The sequence below is a fragment of the Psammomys obesus genome, unplaced genomic scaffold, assembly GCF_907164565.1.
Source record: "Psammomys obesus unplaced genomic scaffold, mPsaObe1.curated_primary_1811, whole genome shotgun sequence".
NCBI classification, from domain to species: domain Eukaryota; kingdom Metazoa; phylum Chordata; class Mammalia; order Rodentia; family Muridae; genus Psammomys; species Psammomys obesus.
In genome coordinates, this window is record NW_026592548.1 from 3,533,669 (window position 1) to 3,555,232 (window position 21,564).

General features: G+C 39.8%; 1 protein-coding gene across 1 annotated transcript in view; it reads right to left on the bottom strand.

Moving 5' to 3' along the window:
* The window catches only part of Negr1 (neuronal growth regulator 1), a 727,531-nt gene that overhangs the window by 417,386 nt on the left and 288,581 nt on the right, over nt 1-21,564 (bottom strand). Inside the window, exon 2 of the mRNA XM_055614379.1 lies at nt 865-1,097. Within this exon, the coding sequence (XP_055470354.1) occupies nt 865-1,097 (233 nt within the window). The remainder of the gene's footprint in view (nt 1-864; nt 1,098-21,564) is intronic.

A 21,564-nucleotide genomic window follows, 5' to 3' on the forward strand; every position in this document is an offset into this window, starting at 1 on the left:
CCATGTTATCATTTGTTTTGTTACTAATTTTACTTGTGATTATCACACCAATGTTTTGAGATTCAGAGAGCAAAAGATTTTTATGCAGACAACACATATAAGTTTATAGGACAAATACATTATGTTAGGGGCCAAAATATGCATTTTTCACCCTCCACAGATTATGGTCACATTTTCTTGATGGGTCCTTGCATTGGCAGAACCTGGCTCTTACAGTTAAGTATGAAGGTGGACACATGTGATTTTACAGATTATTAGTTGAGTATCATCGTTATTGCTGAAGTCCAATCAGACATAAGACACTGTGAGATATCTTCTAATACCCTGTATTAATATTTAACTTGAGTTATTCTAGAAGGCTATATACTTTTCTTTGTCACTCAAATGCAAGCAGAGAGGCAATGTGTAGGCAGGTTGGTGGAGGTGGCTTTTAGAGTTACTACCCACAATTCACAAGGCTTTTACTTTTCAACTTATCTGCTCCGGGGCTTTTAAGTATTTATTTTAATGTATCAATTATGGATTCTCCAAGATTTATTTCAGAGATGACTCAAGGGAAGATATGAAATACATCATATAGGAAAAAACATAATGTGGTGTTAATGGCCACTACTTGTTCTTGTAAGTGGGGATTCCTGGACCTAAATAGTCATTACCCTTTAATGGAACCTAGACAATAATTCAGAGAATAATGACAACAGATTCTTGAATATTGGTAGCCGCTTCTGAGTCATCTCAATACCAATGTTAAATATTTCACACACAAAGCTTCACAAGGTAGCTCTTCTGGAACAAGGGCCTTTGGGCATGTCAGTATTTCATTTCAAGCTCACACTTCCCAGCAGCTCGCCAGGGAACACTGACCTTGTACGGTGAGGTGGACCTGCATCGTCCTCGGTGTGTGTTGGGTCTGCACAGAACAGGTGTACGGGCCATCGTCCGTCACATCGACATTCTGGATCTGGAGACTGTAATCTCTTTTATTCAATGTGGAAATAGAAACGCGGGGGTCCACTGACCACTTGTCACCTCCAGCAAAAATGATACTTGATCTGTTGAGCCAGGCACCCTTTGAGGCTCCGTCCTCCAAGTAACACCTAGAAATCAAGGGAGCGAGAAAGGGAGGAAGCAAGGGAGAGGAAGAGGACAGGAGGGAGTGTGGGAAGAGGAAAAGAAAGAAAGAGATACTGTTACTCAAAATGAGAACGGACAATGTCATCTTTGTTATGTGTGCCCTTTCCACATAGTAAATGCAGAAGAACATCACATGTAATGTCATATATTAAGGAGACTTGAAGCAACTAATGGGTTGCATGTTTGATGCAGTATGCACTGTGACCTAGTGAAATTCATCATGTTTCCAAACTTAGTTGTGTGTGTGTGTGTGTGTGTGTGTGTGTGTGTGTGTGTGTCTGTGCTGCTTCAGTTCAGAGCCAAACTCTTCCCATTCTCTCTGGGTATATAATGATTACTAAATAAAAGTAATGGCCACACAACACTTTTCTACATGAAATCACATTTCTTTGACACTCTGGAAAGTAGAAGAGGTCTGAGTGAGACAGCTTTGAACTGGTTCTGCTCTGAATAAAATGTACTAGCGATAGCAAGCATTAGAGCAACATGTAGCTCATAATTCTAAGAAAATCTGCCAAGTAACAAACTTGTAAAAATCCACCATGACCCTCTATTTACAAGATATAAGCTACTTTTACCAAACAGCTGCTGTCATCAGTGTAAGGCTGACACTAAACTTTTAGTAACAAAATGTGTTATATTTTCAATAAAGTGTCCACTAGTTGTTTTTTGTTTTGTTTTGTTTTGTTTTGTTTTGTTTGTTTTGTTTTGTTTTTCTCCTAGGAGGTATTCATTTATGGACAAACTGCTCTAATGGCTGGCTGGAAATTTGCATGGTCCTTGTTCTCTAGATGTTGTTGTCTAGAGACAAAGACAGGCCAGCAGGAGAGGATGGATCTATGAAATCAGATGCAGGTGCATGAGAACATAGGGCTCTCCAGCCCAGAGAGAGTGTCAAGGCTGGAAATGGCAAGATTTTCTGCAAGATGAGCTATCTGAGATGCACAAAGGTGTGTGGAAGTCATGGTACCATAGATGCTACTCTGTGGGTCTTAAGGTGAAAGAGCCAGCTGCACAGAAGTGCAAATAAGCAAGATGTGTGGTATAGAAGAGATAAACAATAGGGCAGTGGAGATCAATGGGAGCAGGCTTGATAACAGTTAGTGTATCATAAGGTGAAACCTGAAGCCAGTTGTTCAAAGTCAGATTCTAGAACAAGATTCAGAAACACAGTCCTATACTCAATAGAAGAAGCAGGATGATCCAGAAGCAGAAGGGCCAGGACATATGCCAGTGATTTTGCTGAGGCCTGAAAGTCAACATTTCATTTTGAAACAAAAAAAGTTGTGTTACAAATTAAAAAGTAGTTTTCTTAAATGAGTAGAAAGCATGGCCACAGAAAGAGAATGCAAAGATCTCAATAGTCTGAGAGCATTTCCACAGAACACCTTGGGGAACTGCACACAGCATATAAGATTGCTTCAAAATTGCAAGTTGGAGGCAAGTGGCAATCTCTACGAAGTTTATGAAACTAATCAGAGAGTGAACAAGGAACAAGGTTCCAGAAGAATTTAATTTGCAGACAGCTTCCCCATCTACAGACTCCAAAAGCAGTGGGGGCTATAAAGGTCATTTTTTAATTGAAAAGCTTTTCCTTGTGTATTCAATGAAGAAAATAAAACCTCTTTAATGCTAGAATCGAACAATTGCAGTATATTACTAATTCTTAATAATGTACAGAAAGAATACAGAGTGGACATATTTCTCATTCAACAAGATCATACCCATGCTGGTTTCAGGTTGAATGCTCTATGATTATTATGTGGGTCCCTCAAGCATTCCTTATGTGATCTCTACATTTCTGGTATTTACATAGTAAGGAGCTTATCCCAGACCTGGAGGCTATGACTTGCTACACCCTTTATCCCCAGAAAATAAATCAGGGTGTGTACATTAAATGACTTCCCCAAGACACTCCATTGGTGGGTGGAAGGATTGCATTTGCAATCAAGTCCTTTTTATCCCCATCTGACACCCTTTCCACAGTGATGCAGATCAAAGGCTTTTAAAAATGGGTTTCAGAAAGGGGAAGATGATTAGAATGTTGCAGATGTTACAGCGAGTAATTTCTTATTTACTGAATGTGACCGATTGCTTAACCTGTCCATTCTAAAGGAAGCAGAAAATCAATTATGGATGGGTATTTTGCCATGAAAGTTTCATTTGGTGACTCTGCTGGGCAGTTCCCTTTCTCTAGAGACAGGTGAAGCCTTGCTTGCAACTGAGATCAAGAGCACTCCCCAGATCAGCTGGCACACCCAGCCATAAACCCTGTCCACAGTTCTAGAGCAGCAGAGGCCAGCACAAAAGACCTGACTGGCCTTTGCCAAGAAGAACATGGAAATATAAGTACTCTGCTGTGTGTCTGTGGCTTGAAGAGTAACAGGCCACAGCTGCCATTGGCTCCAACCCAACAGTCTTCAGGGCACTGTTGAGTAAGACAAAAATATGGCTTTTTAATCAGTTCCTTGACTTTCTACACCTTTCTTCTCAACTACATGTCACAGAACCACAGCAACTAAAATCACTCTATATGGAATTTTACAAATTGAGGGTAAGCAGGCTTAGGTACATCAGGGAGCCTTCTAAAGTCACAGGATGTGGGTAATGAATACATGAAGGTCAAGGCAATGACTGCAGGAAATGCATTAAACAGGACAAGTCCACACTCACACTTGTGTGTGTGCACGCAGGTTGTTATTTTTAGCATCATATTATATGGAATCTGGTAATAACCATGTTTCCTGGTTTTCCAGGTCATTCTTTCTTGTGTTCCTTTCCCACAAAAGCATCCTTCCTTACAGCATAATAGTTAGTTGATGTGTTGGAAATTCTCTAAGGAGCAAAAGTAGGCTGGGTATGGTAGGAAGAGAGTGAGAGCACATGAGGGACTGTAATAAATACTTGTGTTTCTTATCTTTAGGTACTAAAACCTTTTTGTATTGTTGCTACTTTGTTTTATGATTCATGGGCTCCACAAATAAAAATCTCCAAAAAAAAAAAAAATCTGATCTATATAAGACTCACAATGTGACTAGCATAACATATCCTGAGTTGCCCAGAACAGGAAGTAGAAAATATTCTGATTTGTACAGTCCTGACCCCAACACCTGCAGCCAGATTCCTTCTGCCTAAAAGGCAGGGGAAATCTTTACTATCTAAATCAGGTCAAGTCAAGCCCTCTTATTTAATTTTAAAGAAAGCCACGATTCCCAGTGGTCTCTAACACGTCCTATGTAGTGAGGTCTCTCACGTATTTCTGACCTTGCTTGCTGTGCTGACTGTTCATTTGTGGCTGTTCTCAGCCATCACGGAGCACCTGCCTCAGGGAGATTGCACGCGTTGCTTATGCCACAGGACGTCTCCTCCCCTGGCATTCTCCCTTGCTAGTTCTACATTTCTCTAGTGTTATCACTAAATTATTTAAGGTACATATCGACTGTATTACCCACCACACCACTAATCCTAGCATCCTCAATGGAAATACTGTTTACTTGACTGAGTAAGCAGTGAGAATTTTGAAGTAGCAGGGAATATAAGCCTCTGCGTGGTATTTGGTGTGCCACTAAACACAGCCTCTGCTGACAAGTATATTTTTGTGCCATCTTTCTTCATAGCCTGACAAAGCCAGGTTTTCTTTTAAATAAAACTTTTTTTTTTTAGAAAAGACATTCTATACTTACCAAAATATATATTCATTATAGAGCATTTTATTTAGATAATTTGTCTACGATAACAAACATCTGGATATTGGAAAATGGAAAAAGACTACTTGTTATAGTTCACTTTGCCTCAGTTCTTAGTTGCACAAACCCAGGTTGAAGAAGGCAATGCCTCCTTCCTCTGACCTGTTTAGCAAGGTTCCTTGAAGCTCACGCTAAGATGGAAAGCTCCAGGCTGGGTATGGAGTCTCAGCAGATCCCACCGGTGTAGCAATTCTAGCAGATTGTGCTGTAGACACCGGCCCTGTGGGGTTCAAATCCTGACACCAAACATCAGGGAGCTCAGTGGAAATTGATTTACTATGCTGTTTATTGCTTTCTAACATTCTGCTGGGGAAAAATCCTGCAGTTGCTGAAGAACAACTCTGTTGTGATGAGGTTTCCCATCATAGGATCCTGTCCAGGAAGGCTGACCAGCTCTGTGAAGACAGGTCAGTTTCCTCACAATGTGCTGATTAATGAAAGCATCTATCAAAGACACTAATTAATGAAAAGAGGAAGGAACAAGCTCAGTGAAAATGACTTTCTAAGGAAAGGGTATACCAGTTAACTATGCTGCTCGCTTCACTGTCCCACAAAATGCCTGCCACCTAAGTATACCCATGTGTCTGCATCACAAAGTCGAATGCGTCAGATGATTTTTAAAGACAACCCAAAACTTTAAGAACCCTATACAATCTTCATGGTAACTATTCTCACACGTAATTATATTTTAATTAAAACTAAAATAAATTAATGAAAAAGAATGTCTTGATACTCTGACAACTAGGTCAAATTGAAGTAAGAGAAGAGGAAAATGAAATAAAATAAATTATAATCTCTCCTATTTGTCTCTGTTTTAAAGGTACACTCTTCTTAATGTCTTTCAAAATACCTTATATATATGTGCATGTAAATTTATATATATTTGTCTGTGTCTATCATCTATCTACATAGAATTTACCTCTCAATTATCTAGAATGCAATATATATACAATAAAATCACTGTGTCACAGGATTGGTTGTGTCACATGATTGCATTCTGAGTTTTCTACATGTGCTGTCAGACATCAGCAAGAATATTATATATATATATATATGTATATATATATATATATACATATATATATATATATATATATATACATATATATATATATTTTTTTTCATTCAGACCTGACAAGTCTTTGAGAGGTATGGCTAAACATTACCATTATGTCCATTTACAACACGGAAAATCATCACAGAGCAAGGAAGTAGCTTCTAGATGTATGCATATCGAAGTTTGTGATGTATAAAAGCATCATTAACACGGCACATGCGTATGAAGCCTTCAGACCTTCACAGTAATACTGATGGGATCTACACACTTACTGTTCACGGGAATTGCACCACATTGGTAATGTATTTGTTTCTCTTATAGCATCAGGAATTAAAAAATACTAACACAAATAGCATTGATTTCTTGTTCAGTGAAAGAAGAAAACCCATATCCTATATGTTTTATTCTAGTTGTTCTTTGTGTTACTCTTTTAAGCATATATTAGGCAAATTATTGAAAGCCATTCTCTAAGCAAGAGCAAATTTCCAAATATCTGAAGTGTTTCCTGAATTGTGCATTAAAAGTGAAAAAGAAAAGAAAATAAAACTTTGCAAGCTTCTCTTGATTTTGTTTAATTTAGAACTCTGTATCTCAATCATTCCTGAAACCTAACTTTAAAGAATAAGATAATAGATTTTTAATCTTCTAAAGCATTGAAATGTCAATTTTAATTGTTACACTCATAGGTATTTGGTAGGTAACTCTGTGTTATAATATTTCAGAATTTTCAGTATTTAGAAGGTCATTGAAGTTTTGCTCTGAATTAAAGCATATTTCCAAATATCCAATCTGTCTATGGTCATCTAGATTAGCCCACGTTGTTATGTAATAACACAGGTTGATATATTCTATTCTAAATTTGTCTGTATTTAAAAGAGATACTGCCAAATAAGTAGAGGCCATCCATCATGCATTATTTTCAAATAATTAACATAGCACTAACTTCTCTTAAATAAAACAACTATAAGAATTGTGAAAGATGCCTATGTATTCTGAACAAAGAATTCAAGAGGCTCCAAATGCACTATTTTGTTTTCAGTCTGTTATAGGGGATATAACAGACTGATAACAAGGGTGTATTTCATGATGATGGGCACTGTGGGTGAAGATGCACTCCTTGAGGGGTAGGTGTGGGGCACAGAGGAAGACAATGCAGCCAGTTCTGATGAGACCTGATAGGCTAGGGTCAGGTGGAAGAGGAGAAGGACCTCTCCTTTCAGTGGACTGGGGGAGGAGCATGGGGAGAAGAGTGAGGGAGGGATTGCAGAAATGAGAGGAGATGAGAAAGGGGGGCGACAGCTGGGATACAAAATGAATAAATTGTAGTAAATAGAAACAATTTAAAAGAAAGTCCTTGCATACTATCTCATTTAAGTCTTGCAAACACCCTCAGAAGGGGCCCCTCACCACAGTGCTCAGGTCTGCACAGGCACAGGAAACTGTCTAGAAGGGTGGGGGGGCTTGCATGCTGGAGAAGCTGGCTCAAGGCTCTCTGTTCTGATGGCTTTAAGCATGTTTCACTTCAGAAACACCTGTCATTTCCACATGTTAAATTTTGAATTCAGTGACGCCAACTTGCTTTCCCCCACATGGACTCAAATGTGAGATCTTCAAATCTGGAAGAGCATCAAGTCTTTTGCTAACTGCAGGTGCTCCGAACCGCTGTGGGGATTTTTGTCTGCTTTGCTGCCTTCCTGGCAGATGCTTCAGGAAGAAGTTGGACTTCCACCCCGGAGCTACAAGGAGATGCATGCTACATTTAAATGCTTGCAGGAGCTTTAGTGTATTAGCGGCAGGCAGTGGAGGTAGAGACCTAGAGAAGGACTGAACTGCAGGGAAATCTTGCTGTTTCTCCAGCCTTCTGGGTGGACCTCACTCCCAGAGTGAGGAGAAAACGGAGTATAAACCCTTGCAGTAGCTTCTCTCACTCCCATCAGCTGCCTTTCATCCAACCCATTAGACGGGTTGCAACTGCATGTAGGCAATGCTGATAAAGCAAGCAGCCTACAGTGAGTGTACAGTCAGGCTCTAAACATCCCCACGAAAGCACTACTTCTCAGTACCTGTGAATACTGATGTTTGAATAACAAAATGAATTCCTTTTTCTCACCTACAATTTCTCAAGTAAAAAAATATTCTGAGTACAGATTTTATTTTATAAATAAGAATGACTCACAGCACAAGTGATTAACACCGGCCTTGTAACTGCTAACTAAAGGGCCATTAATCCACATTTATCTGTTCTTTCAAGAAAATTAAATAAGCCATAACTCAATATGAGCAATGTCTTAAAATATAAACTGGGGGAACTGCCCAGAGGAAAAACTGAGCATGCTTTTTATTATCTCAGCCAACCTCCTGGAAACAATTTTAAACTGGTTAGATTCCTTCCCAAATTAAAAAAAAAAAAAAAAAGGAATGTTGAACACAATCTCTAATTTGAATTTTATTAGATGTTATTTTTTTTTTGACAAAGGCAAACTGTAGTGTTTTAGTGGATACTGAGGTTCAAATGTCTTTTCTGTGTTTTATCTTAAGGGGGGAGCAGCCTTACCAGGCCACAGTAGAGGACAATGCAGCCACTTTTGATGAGAACTGATAGACTAAGATCAGAAAGAAGAGGAGAACCTCCCCTATCAGTGGACTTGGGGAGTGGCATGCATGCAGAAAGGGGAGGGAGGGTGGGATCAGCAGGGGAGGAGGGCGGGGCTTATGGGGTGATACAAAATGAATAAAGTGTAATTAATAAAAAATTAAATATATATATACATATATTAAAAAAAAGAAGCTAATTTGCCCCAATTTCCTCACTTGTGCCATGGGGTTGCTAAGCATCTCTACCTGACTACTGTCATGAAGACCAAGTTAGTCATTTTAGTATATCAGGACTGAGCCATGTGTGTGTATGAATACAATTAACTACTGTCATACTGTCTGCCTATTGTTAATTCAAGCCTCAAAACAAGACAAACATGATTCTATAACCTACAAGAGAAATTGTAAGACATCAGTTTGCAAATCATGTACAGCCATGTACTTGAAGTATGGAATATTTACCCAATACTATGGTCTTTTCAAACTTATAACTTCATATTATTATAAATATATCCATTAAAAATTCTTTTTCTCACTTGAAGTTAATCCAAAGGAGTTTCAATAACAGTGATTTGGTGTTTATTTAACACCTATTTTAAAAAGTATATGGATAAATTTTACATCCAAAGGAAATGCTTCAGACTGAAATTACTTCCACTTTTAGCACATAATTCATTTCTAATTTAATTTTTTTTGTATTTAACATCTTTATTGATATCTTATCTTCTCTGGTTTAAAATTAAATACATAAGCCAGCCTGAAAATAGCTGTGTAATCATAAAAAAACCTAAGAAATTACTGAAAGTAAAATAAATGTCTTATCAACTAAAGGAGATCAAGGGGATACAGATCGGAAAGGAAGAGGTCAAAGTGTCACTATTCGCAGATGATATGATAGTATATATGAGCGACCCCAAGAATTCAACCAGAGAACTCCTCCAGTTGATAAACACCTTCAGCAAAGTGGCAGGATACAAAATCAACTCAAAAAAATCAGAAGCCCTCCTGTATACCAAAGACAAAATGGCCGAGAAAGAAATTAGGGAAACAACACCCTTCACAATAGCCACTAACCACATAAAGAACCTTGGGGTGACACTAACCAAGCAAGTGAAAGACCTGTTTGAGAAAAACTTCAAGTCTCTGAAGAAAGAAATTGAAGAAGATCTCAGAAGATGGAAAGATCTCCCGTGCTCATGGATTGGTAGGATGAACATTGTGAAAATGGCCATCCTGCCAAAAGCAATCTACAGATTCAATGCAATTCCCATCAAAATACCAACTCAATTCTTTACAGACCTTGAAAAAAAGATTCTCAGCTTCATATGGAGAAACAAAAAACCCAGAATCTCCAAAACAATCCTGTACAACAACAGATCATCTGGAGGTATCTCCATCCCCGATCTCAAGTTGTACTACAGAGCAATAGTAATAAAAACTGCATGGTATTGGCATAAAAACAGAAAGGAGGATCAATGGAACCGCATAGAAGACCCAGAAATAAACCCACACACCTATGAATACTCAATTTTTGACAAAGCAGCCAAAACCATTCAATGGAAAAAAGACAGCATCTTCAACAAATGGTGCTGGTCCAACTGGATGTCCACATGCAGAAAAATGAAAATAGATCTATATTTATCACCCTGCACAAAACTAAAGTCCAAGTGGATCAAAGACCTCAACATAAAACCAGATACTCTAAATCTTTTAGAAGAAAAAGTGGGGAACAGCCTAGAACTCATTGGCACAGGAGACAACTTCCTGAACAGAACACCAACAGCACAGGCTCTAAGAGCAACAATCAATAAATGGGACCTCATGAAACTGAAAAGCTTCTGTAAAGCAAAGGACACTGTCATCAAAACAAAACGCCTGCCTACAGATTGGGAAAGAATCTTCACTAACCCTTTATCTGACAGAGGACTAATATCGAGTATATACAAAGAACTAAAGAAGCTGAAAAGCAGCAAACCAAGTAATCCACTTAAAAAATGGGGAACAGAGCTAAACAGAGAATTCTCTGTAGAGGAATATCGAATGGCAGAGAAACACTTAAAGAAATGCTCATCCTCATTAGCCATCAGGGAAATGCAAATCAAAACGACCCTGAGATATCACCTTACACCCATCAGAATGGCCAAAATGAAAAACCCAAGGGACAACACATGCTGGAGAGGTTGTGGAGAAAAGGGAACCCTCTTCCACTGCTGGTGGGAATGTAAACTGATACAACCACTCTGGAAATCTATCTGGCGCTTTCTAAGACAATTAGGAATAGTGCTTCCACAAGACCCAGCTATACCACTGCTAGGTATATACCCAAAGTTTGCTCAAGTACACAAAAGAGATATTTGCTCAACCATGTTTATAGCAGCATTATTTGTAATAGCCAGAACCTGGAAACAACCCAGATGTCCATCAACGGAGGAATGGGTACAGAAATTGTGGTATTTTTACACAATGGAATACTACTCAGCAATCAAAAAGGAGGAAATCATGAAATTTGCAGGCAAATGGTGGGACCTAGAAAAGATCATCCTGAGTGAAATATCCCAGAAGGAGAAAGACAAACACGGTATATACTCACTTATATAGACCTATAAGATATGATAAACCTAATGAAATCTATACACCTAAAAAAGATAATCAAGAGAGCGGACATGGCGTAAGATGATCAATCCTCGTTTTGAAAGACAGATGGGATGCACATTAAACATTGACAGGAGTCTACTGAGCGCATTTGAAAAACTCTAACTAGCAGTGTTTTCAAAGCAAAGACTCATGACCAAACCTTTGGCAGGGTTCAGGGAATCATAAGAAAGAAGGGGAGTTAGTATGATGAGGAAAGGATAGGAGTTCCACAAGGACCAAACATATCTGGGCACAGGGTCTTTTCTGAGACTGACATGCAACCAAGGACCATGTATGAATGTAACCTAGAACCTCTGCTCAGATGTAGCCTGTGGTAACTCAGTAACCAATTGGTTTCCCATAGTGAGGGGAACAAGGACTATTTCTAACAGGAACTCAATGACTGGCTGTTTGGCCTCCCCACCCCCCAAGGGAGGAGCAGTCCTGTTAGGCCACAGAGGAGAGCTTTGCAGCCAGTCCTGAAGATACCTGATAAAACAGGATTGGATGAATGGGGAGGAGGTTCCCCCTATCAGTGGACTTGGCAAGGGGCACGGTGGAGATGAGGGAGGGAGGGAGGGACTGGGAGGGAATGAGGGATCGGGACACGGCTGGGATACAGAGTTAATAAAATGTAACTGATAAGAAAAAAATAAAATTAAATAATTAAAAAAATGTCCTATTATTAATAGCATACAACTGATCAAAGCACATATATTATGGTAAATATTTGTTAAATGTTTTGTACTTTATGAAGTTCATGATGTTATCATTAAGGAGGGCATTTATCTTAATGCATGGGGGGAAAGTTCTTAATTTTGTTTATGCGAAAACTGGCTCAGAATCAGATCTTCCTAGATTTTGTGTTTGTTATTTGGAAACTGGGAGAAAGCCTGTTTTTGGAAATAAATCTCAGCAATTGATAGACGTGGTAGCACGCACCTCAGACCGTCTGCCTCATAAGAGCAATGCAGTGGCAGTTGCGTGGGTGGTGTCCACTGCATCAAGGGTGCTGCTCTTCCAGCTGAGGACTCCGCTGAACCTCTGAAGGGATTATTGCTAAAATGTCGCCTAGTATAAAATGTCTCAAAGCCTTGGGCATTCACTATCTTAAAACCAGTGCTTTAAGCCTTCTCTGTTATGAAAACTGACTGGGAAGAGCATGTGGGAACATGAGGCACCCCTCATGGACAGATCCAGCTGTGCCATGCAAGCTAGGACCAAACTTTCCTTTGCCTCTCAGCCGCAGTTCCCAGGAGGCTGTGTACAGCTAAGAACACTGTGGGCTCAACGCACACTAGTTTCTGCTTTTCTGCTTTCTTCATATTTGCCTCTGGATTTCCCCTTTTTAGGACTTAGTTTCTGCCTACACTGGTGGGAAAAGAGCCATGCCTCGGAAGCACTAGAATGCTGGCCCACAGACCAAAGCCATGCTCAGGGTCGCTCTGAATGGAAAACACAGAGAGCCACTATCCATTCTGAGTTGAGCCTGTGTTCTAAGTTGCACATCTCAAAAGTAAAGCCCAACAAAGAAGGGCACCGCAGCCTGAGCTGCAACTGCCCATGCTTCAGCTACTCAAGAGGAAGAGGGAGGGAGCTACAGGTGGAATACAAAGCGAATAAACTGTAATTAATAATAATAAAAAACACCTCATCTGATAGCATTTATATTTGATTCAGACAATGTGATTCTTTTATTTTCCCTATCACCTCAAGAAATTGCATCTTGGTGGACTATGCTTGTTATTGTGTCTTTCAGGGCTCCTACCTCATGGGTCAAGGTTCAGTCATTCACAAGAAAAAGGTCAGTTTGTCACTTTCTGTCTTCATGTTCACCTTCTTTTCTTGGTGAACATGCTGACAACCAGGTTCAATGTAATTTATAGTTAGCATAGCACATACTCAAGGTATTTAATTAACTGTAAAAGGCACATCAAAGATAAGTTAGGGAGGAACAATGGAAACTGGAGGATTAAAAAAATAAAACCAACAAAACTTCATCACTTAAATTGAAATTCTTTTTCTATTGAAATATCCTTATCCTCAAATGCCATTTTACTGTTGAACTGGTCTCCCATGTTAGGGCCCCATACTGTGTTCTCAACAATTCTCTACCTTGGCCATTAATCTCTCCCGGGAAGCTGTCAGAATCCTTTATGAAAATCGAAATGTACTGTATCCACTTTTCTTATCTTTCACATTGCATTATTTTGAGCAGCCTGGCAAGTTGGTTAAGCACAAACTGCAGTGTAAAATCACATTAGGAATACAGCCATACTCGGATTCTGTTACTACGCCCACAATGGTCTCTATGATGGATCAATATGCAGGTCTATTGTTTCTCACTCTTCTTATCTCCCGGGATCCTTCATTCATGCTTCTGTTCTAATTCAAAGGACTCCATGTATGCCAAGCTGTTTAGACACATTCATCCTTTTCTGTCTCTAATTGGCCTCCGTAATTATGAACCCTTGGAAGAAAATACTGTGTTTTCTTTCTTTTAATCATTCATTAATTATCTCTATGTGTTCAGGCTTTCAGATTAATAGTGTCCAGTTCTTTCAACAGCTATCTTCTTTTTTGTGTATTAAGTTCAAAGTCTATATTATAAAATATAGACTTTATGGATAGCTAATAGATTTTAAAGTGGTATTTTTTTGAGTTATACATAAATGGATGGATACAATTTTTCTTTGAAATACATACTAGTCCAAAAATAAAAGGAAACTGTTTTTGGCAGATTATACTTTTGATTTTGCCAAATGCCAAATTGTTTTACACCTAATGGGAAACATTTGCCTGCCATCTTTAGCAATGGCTGAAAGTTATTGTTGTTTAACAGATGCCATGTGGCCCTAGCAAGATAAGTTGGTCATCACAGTGAGGCTCTGTAGGCAGTGATCACCAAACCTCATTTCATATTTAACAGAGGAAATAGGGTAAATAAGATGTACTTCCCTAACCTTACAAAGAAAAAGTTATCTCAACATGAATGACACTGATTTCTAAATCCATTCCCACTTCAATTCCCTTAAGTACTTCCCTGTTGAGGTCTATGTAAACAAACCATAAAATTAAAAGATACAAGAACACACTTTAATTCCAACATAATGGCAATCTTAAAGGAGCCTAAGCAAAATATCCCATATGATCACCATGATAAACACATCCTAAAATGTTCGATGGTTGATGAGTACCAGGAAGGTAGCTCATGGATCACAGCATCAGAAAGAGGAAAGCCCACTACAAAAGACAGCATGTAAGGTATCTTACTGTAGGTAGGACTCAGTTCCAGAATTATATATATAGATGGGTGGGTAAGAGTGAGAGGCTAACAGGATCATAAAGGAATGGAAGAAAATGGAAGGGGAGTTGTATGCATGACTTTACATGACGAGAGGTGGGGGGGGCAGGGACTAGGATTCAAATCATCCCTTGGGCTAAAAGCCAGATGAGGTCTTGAAATACTTTCAGTAGGCAATGAATATGTTTTCAGGATAGATAAGAGACAGTGTTGAAAAATGTTCATGAGGACAATTTTTTTTAAAGTATATCATAGAAATGGGACAGTAAACTAAATGTAATTTGAATTTTATGAAACATTAAGCTTAATACTACTCTCTGTTTCCTGTGCTTAAAGAAAGAAAGCTCTACAGCTGTGGGGGACTTTTCCAGCATAGGAGAATCAGGCAGCATCAGAGCTCTGGATGTTTTGTTTATCGATGTAACTATCCAACGATTCATCTACCCACTCATCCATCTATTTGTCCACTCATCCATCCATCCACTCATCCATCCATCCATCTATCCATCTGTGTATTCCTTCATTCTGGAAGCAACATTCTGCCAGAACTCATGACGGCAACACAATTCAAAGACCTTACGGCTGGAAAGCCATAGTCAAAATCCACAGTTAGTTCTGAAAGCTGAAAGGTTTAACATAAAACAGAGTGAGCAGGTGGAGGTCTTTACAGTCCATCAGACTTGAGTATGGAGAGGTCACCAATGCTCCTTGAGTCACAACAGGCCATCAGTGTTGGAGGCAGGCACACACAGTTGCTTGCTTTTAAAGCACTGCCCGTGAGATACGGGCAGCATCAACAAAAGGAGATGCTCATGCAGCAGCTCTGGACTCAGCCTTCAGTAGAGAGGCAGGCATGGCAATGAGCCACAGCGGGTGTTATAGTACAGTGTGAGCACATAGGAGAAGCTCTAAACAGAAACCTGAAAATTCAGCCCAGTTTACACGGAGAAGAACAGGAAAAATCTAAGAAAAATTTTAAGAAGGCACACTGGTCTTTGGTGTCTTGAGCAGAGAGTGAAGGAGTCTGTTGGCATTAGCTGGAAGGATTCTTCTTTTGTGTCTCTTCAGTGCACTTTCGGTGGATAGCTGACAGTGTTAGAAGGAGACCTCCAGGGACATCTGGACAGCAGGAGTAGTAACAGGAGGATCTGCCTTTATCACTGATCATGTTTTGTCTTTTTTTAAAGAAGGAGTGGACTCAGTTCTAGGTTATCTCCATGAATGATCCTTGGTTGGAGTATCAGTCTCAGAAAAGACCCCAGTGCCCAGATTTTTTGGTTCTGTTGCTCTCCTTGTGGAGCTCCTGTCCCCTCCAGGTCTTTCTATCTCCCCCTTCTTTCATAGGGTTCCCTGAACTCTGCCCAAAGTTTGCTATCTGTGAAAAGGGGCTGTCTCTGACAGGAACTTACTGGCTGGCTTCTTGATCACTTGAGGGGAGAAAAGCCTTACCAGGCCACAGAGGAAGAAAATGCAGCCAGTCCTGATGAGACCTGATAGACTAAGGGTAAGAGGGAAGAGGAGGAGGACCTCCCCTATCAGTGGACTTGGAGAGGAGCATGGGAGGAGATGAGGGAAGGAGGGCAGGATTGGGAGGGAATGAAGGAGGAGGCTAAAGCTGAGATACAAAATGAATAACTTGTAATAAATTAAAAATAATTTAAGTACAAAAAAGGAGCAGACTCATGTGCAATAGTTTTTAATAGCTATCTAACCTTTGGCAGCCTCATTTCATTTAAAACTTCGAAGTTTGTTTCCTCTGGCATGTTAGTTATACACAACAGGTATTATTTATAGACAAAAGCAGCAGACAAAATTATCTGTGTTGTATGTAGAATTTGAAGCTACATATTTCAAATGTCCTGTTTGCCTTTTGTTGGGTTGACAAATATCACTTGATTCTTGAGAATTTCATGTTAAAATTCTTGTTTGCAGTGTGTCTTCTACATCTTATATTATTTGCACTAAAGCTCCTTATATTTAATTGATATTTTGATATCAAATTACAAATAAGAAATATTTTACTTCTCTTTCTTTTAATTTGGGAATATGGAGGCAAGAAACCATCTAATACCACGAGGTCTTTCTGAATGAGAAGTTCTGCATTTCAGCTGGGCTAGTTGTTAACCCAGGTCTCTCAATCTGCCTGTCTCCACCCTGTAATGCCAGGATTGCAAGTGTCTGCATCTAGGTAACTGGAGAAATCAAGATGTTAAAAACAAACTCTCTACCCACACATTCCTATAAGTACCCAATGCTGTCAGAACCCGATTCTAATAAAAATTGCTTCTGTTTTATACCTGTCAATCACACATCATGACGATTGAATAGAGATTATCATCAGGTTTTCTACATTTACTTCATGAAATGTACTTAGTAATGCTCTAGACACTATTCAAATATGCAAAAGTACTTTATGAAGTTAGTACTTTTGCTAAATTTTACAAAAGAACAGATGCCTCTTGAGGGAATTAATCGCTCAAAGAAATACACTTGGTATAGTCAGAGCGGGAGCCTGAATGTAAGTACAAAGGAATTCCAGCTACCAGTGTTTTCTACCAGCATCCAGCAGAAACCAGAACAATCTCTCAGGGACCCCTTTTCCTTGAACACTGCTGAGAAACTCACTGTCCTGAGTAAAATCTAAAGATTCTGAGAATGAAACCAACCTTTTCCATAGGTGAGGTCAGTTCATAGCTGCCATGAGGACAATGCACAACGGGAACAGAACACAGCTCAGCATGAAAGGCAAATCTGCGAAGTCTTCAATATCCCTTTTTCAGCTACAGGTAGAAGTGATGGACCCTGGGCTCCTGGCATTTCTACCATAGCAGTTCTCACTCTCACTGAAGCCTGATAGAAGCAGAGCAGTCCCTGAAGAATGGATAGGTTTGCATGTATGCATTCACATGGGTCTACAATCGGCTTGCCTGTTCAGCTGAAATTTAAGACACTGCACGCTGGATTCCACCTACATCCTCTCCATGGGACAGTCATCAGTGATGGGCAGAGGTCTGGCCTGAAAGAATAAATGTCAGACATCTGTAGCTACACTTTTATGTTCACTTTTCCCTAAAGAGTTTATCACTAAAAAGGTGTAAGTATCCTCTCTATCGGAATATTCAGGTGACATGTCAAAGCCACACCTATCACCGCGTGCAGCCTGCCACCTGCACCAGTCAGCTGTGGGCACACCAGGTGTGATAAAGGGGCCTGTGCTTGCACATGCTGAGTCCAAGTCACTCAGTGTGAATAAGTAAGTGGAGACAGCACTGAAGGTACATTCAGTTCTTATTTGTGTTTCTCAGTAAACCAGTGTGTTGGAGATAGAACCTTATCCTGTGGGCTCCCTAGGGAAAAGCTAACTCTTTTCAGACATAATAATAATAACACCTATAAAGTTGGTAACAAGTTTGGTTCACAAATTTTGTCACCATTTGAGGTTAGACGTGACAACCAAGTCTCTAAGTTTCTGAGCCTCAGTTTCTATCGGGCACACAAGCAGCAGGTCCTGCTTTTTCACCTTCCATGGATTTTAAAAATTGCTTAAGACCAGTCGGTCTAAGGTACAACTACAGGGAAGTGGGACTTTCATTAACACAAGCATTATAAAGTAAAACAAAGTCAGCTCTGAACACGGGGACTCTAACTTTAATTTTGGCACCATGAAAGTCTTAGGAGGGATTTCAAGTTTGCCAACCATCAACAGCTAAATGGGATCAGTCTTCCCCATGGAGCCATCACGGATGATGTCTCTGGGAGACACCGCTCTGGGCAAGCATCACTCTCAATTATTGTTTCCTATAGAGAAGTGAACTGAAAGGAGGTCCCCTCCTTACAGGAATACTCACACCATTCACTAGGGGAATATTCATGAGGTCTCTAATAACACAAAGGTGTCCCCTTCCTTCCTAGATTTCAAACTCATTGTCAGAGGTAGTTAGAATTAATTGCCAGGGCCGGGAGCACGGGGAGTGCAGCCTTGACTGTATCCAGGGCACACTCTGTCTCCAGTCTCCTTGTGTCCATTCGCCTCATTTACAGATTCAAGTTTGAGAGAAGACTAAACAGAGCAGTCAGCGCACCAGGACTAAATCCAAGGTAAGCCACACGGCATCCTGCTTGCTCCACACAGGTCGTCTTAACTCTGAAGCTTCCTAAGCACTGAAGTAAACCCAGGCAAAGAATTAGTTCATGATCCATGAAACAGAACTGAGACAAACTCTGTGTTAATGTTTGTTTTATTACTTATGCAAATTAGTATAGGGATTTATGTATATATATATATACACACACACATACACACACACACACACACACACACACACACAAGCTTCAGAGTAAAACTCAGTGGTAAATCAGTGGCCTAGCAAGGGTAAGCCCCTTGATTCAATTCCATGTAGTGTGTGCATGTGCATGTGCCTGTGTGTCTGTGTGTGTGTTTGTATGTGTTGTAAAGGCTAGAGTTATGTTTTAAGTTTCAATGACAGTTCTTATGAGATCTACAAAATAAAAATTCCTCTAACCTGTAAGCCCTACTTTCCCGAGGACAGACAATGTCCTAGAATGCTGGGGCTATTGCTCATGTGAGATGACAAGACATGTGTTTCCACCTTGCAAACAAAGGCTGGCCGCCCACGTGCACAGTTCCCATTGTTCCTCCCTAACTTATCTTTGATGTGCCTTTTACAGTTAATTGCGTGCCTTGAGCATGTGCTATGCTAACTATAAATTACATTGAACCTGGTTGTCAGCATGTTCACCAAGAAAAGAAGGTGAACATGAAGACAGGGAGTGACAAACTGACCTTTTTCTCATGAATGACTGAACCTTGACCCATGAGGTAGGATCCCTGAAAGACACAATAGCAAGCATATTCCACCAAGATGCAGTTTCTTGAGGTGATAGGGAAAATAAAAGTATATCACATTGTCTGAATCAAATATAAATCCTAACGGATGAGGGTTTTTTATTATTATTAATTACAGTTTATTCACTTTGTATTCTACCAGTAGCCCCTTCCCTCTTCCTCCTTAGTAGCTGAAGCATGGGCAGTTGCAGCTCAGGCAGGAAGTGCTTCGGGATGTGTGCTTGCCCGCACTGGACAACTGCAGGAAACATCAGCCTTATGAGCTCTGCCTATATAAGCATGTGATGTTGTAATTCTGGACCATTCTCTAGGAATTCCTGGCATGGACCTTGCCAGTGTCTATCTTCCTGGCCAGCATTTTAAATCTTTCTTCAAATTTGGCTTAAAAATGTGATAGTTGTCTTATTCTAACCTTGTGGGATTAACCCTGTGTGTGTGTGTATGTGTGTGTGTGTGTGTGTGTGTGTGTGTGTGTGTGTGTGTAAGAGAGAGAAAATAAAACATAATAAAAACCTTTAAAACAAGAGTATGGAATCTGTAATTCATCCAATTTTCCCTTTCCTAGGTGGGCTTGCAGCAGGCACCTTTGCTCACTGAGACATCTCACCAGCCCCAAATTCCGTGGCCTAATAAAATAGCTGTATGAGAGTGATATACACCTAGGAAATGCTTATTACCCTGAAGAATAAAGTATATACTTTAAAAGAGTTTTAGAACACTATAAATTACCACTATATGTGTTTAAAACTGTTCTCAATAATTACGCTCAAACAGCAATCACACCGAAAATGTTAATTGAGTTTGAAACCAATTGAACATTATCTACTTATCTCATTGTAAAGACAAAATTATTTAACATGAATCAGATGTCCACGTGAATAAAATATTTCTGGCAAATCTGTATGTGTATACAAAGTGTTGTGTCTGGCTCTGCTGAGTTCAAAGGCAAAATTCACAACCAAGATACAGTTTTCACAGCAATCCCTCTCACCACCCTATGTGCTCTCCTTAATTGTCCTGAAATTTTGCTTTGGTTACACAATTCCTACTATCCATCATATAACCCTTCCTGGCACAGAGAATCAAATCCAAGGGCATTGTCATGGAATTAACAATATTTTACAACCTGACTTCTATTTACTTCTGATCCATTTTACCTTAGAACCTTTCAAAATGACCTTTACCTAACAGGGAACTCAGTCCTGAATAATTACCGCATTGTGCCATTAAATACGGATTTCCCTGAAATGTCCTCATTTTATTTGCCATGCTTTAGAGTTTCACTGATCTTTTAATGTCCATTTTAAATTCCTCTTTGAAGATCTCCTTGCTTATTCTGCCATAGGAACAGCATTTCTACTGAAGTGTATGTAATTAGTATAGGTCATGGAAGACCTTTGTGGAAAGTTTCTATCCACGCACATCCACAAAGCACGCATAACCAGGACTTTTTAAAATTGAAATTGCTAGATAGGTTTAATGCCTGCACATTTCTTTTTCCCACGCCCCCTCAGGGCCATTATGCTTTTCACCAGCCACAGTGCTGTGGTTTGAAAGTGAAAATTCCTCTATAGACTTCGATTTGAACACTGGTCCCCAGAGGGCAGAAGGTTTTTTAAACGCTGTGGAACCTTTCATGGGCATGGCCTAGCTAGCGGCAGTGGCTCACTGGGAGGGGCCTCATTCACTTCCAGTTCACTCTCTGCACTGTGCCCCAGGGATTAATGTGATCAGCTTTCATCCTCTCTTCCTGTCATGCTTACCACACATCAGCTGCTTCCACTTGAGCTGAAAGCCAGAGTAAGTCCTTCCTCCTTCCGTCAGGTTGTCACAGGTACAGGAAAAGTAACTAATACAAGTGCTCCATTTTCTTATCTCTTATGAATCTGTATATTAACCAGATATTTGTTACTAATGCTTAATTTACAATGGAAATAAAAAGTTTCGATTATCCTCAACACATAAAAGAAACAGGAAAATAAGAACTAAGGGGAGATGTAGTTCTCGGAGTTCTGACTTTCCCATTATGGTGACCTGAGCAGGACTCCTCATTTGTAGCATCTGGATGAGCAGAAACTTGAGGAACAGTTCTCTCAGCAAAGCCTTTTCCCCTGGGCGGCTCTGAGCTGACAAGTTCCCTTTACTCTTGAGATGCAGCCTCTCCCACAAGAAGCTGTTACCTGTTAAGTCTCAATTTGCATTGTTACAAATCTGTTACTAGATGTTC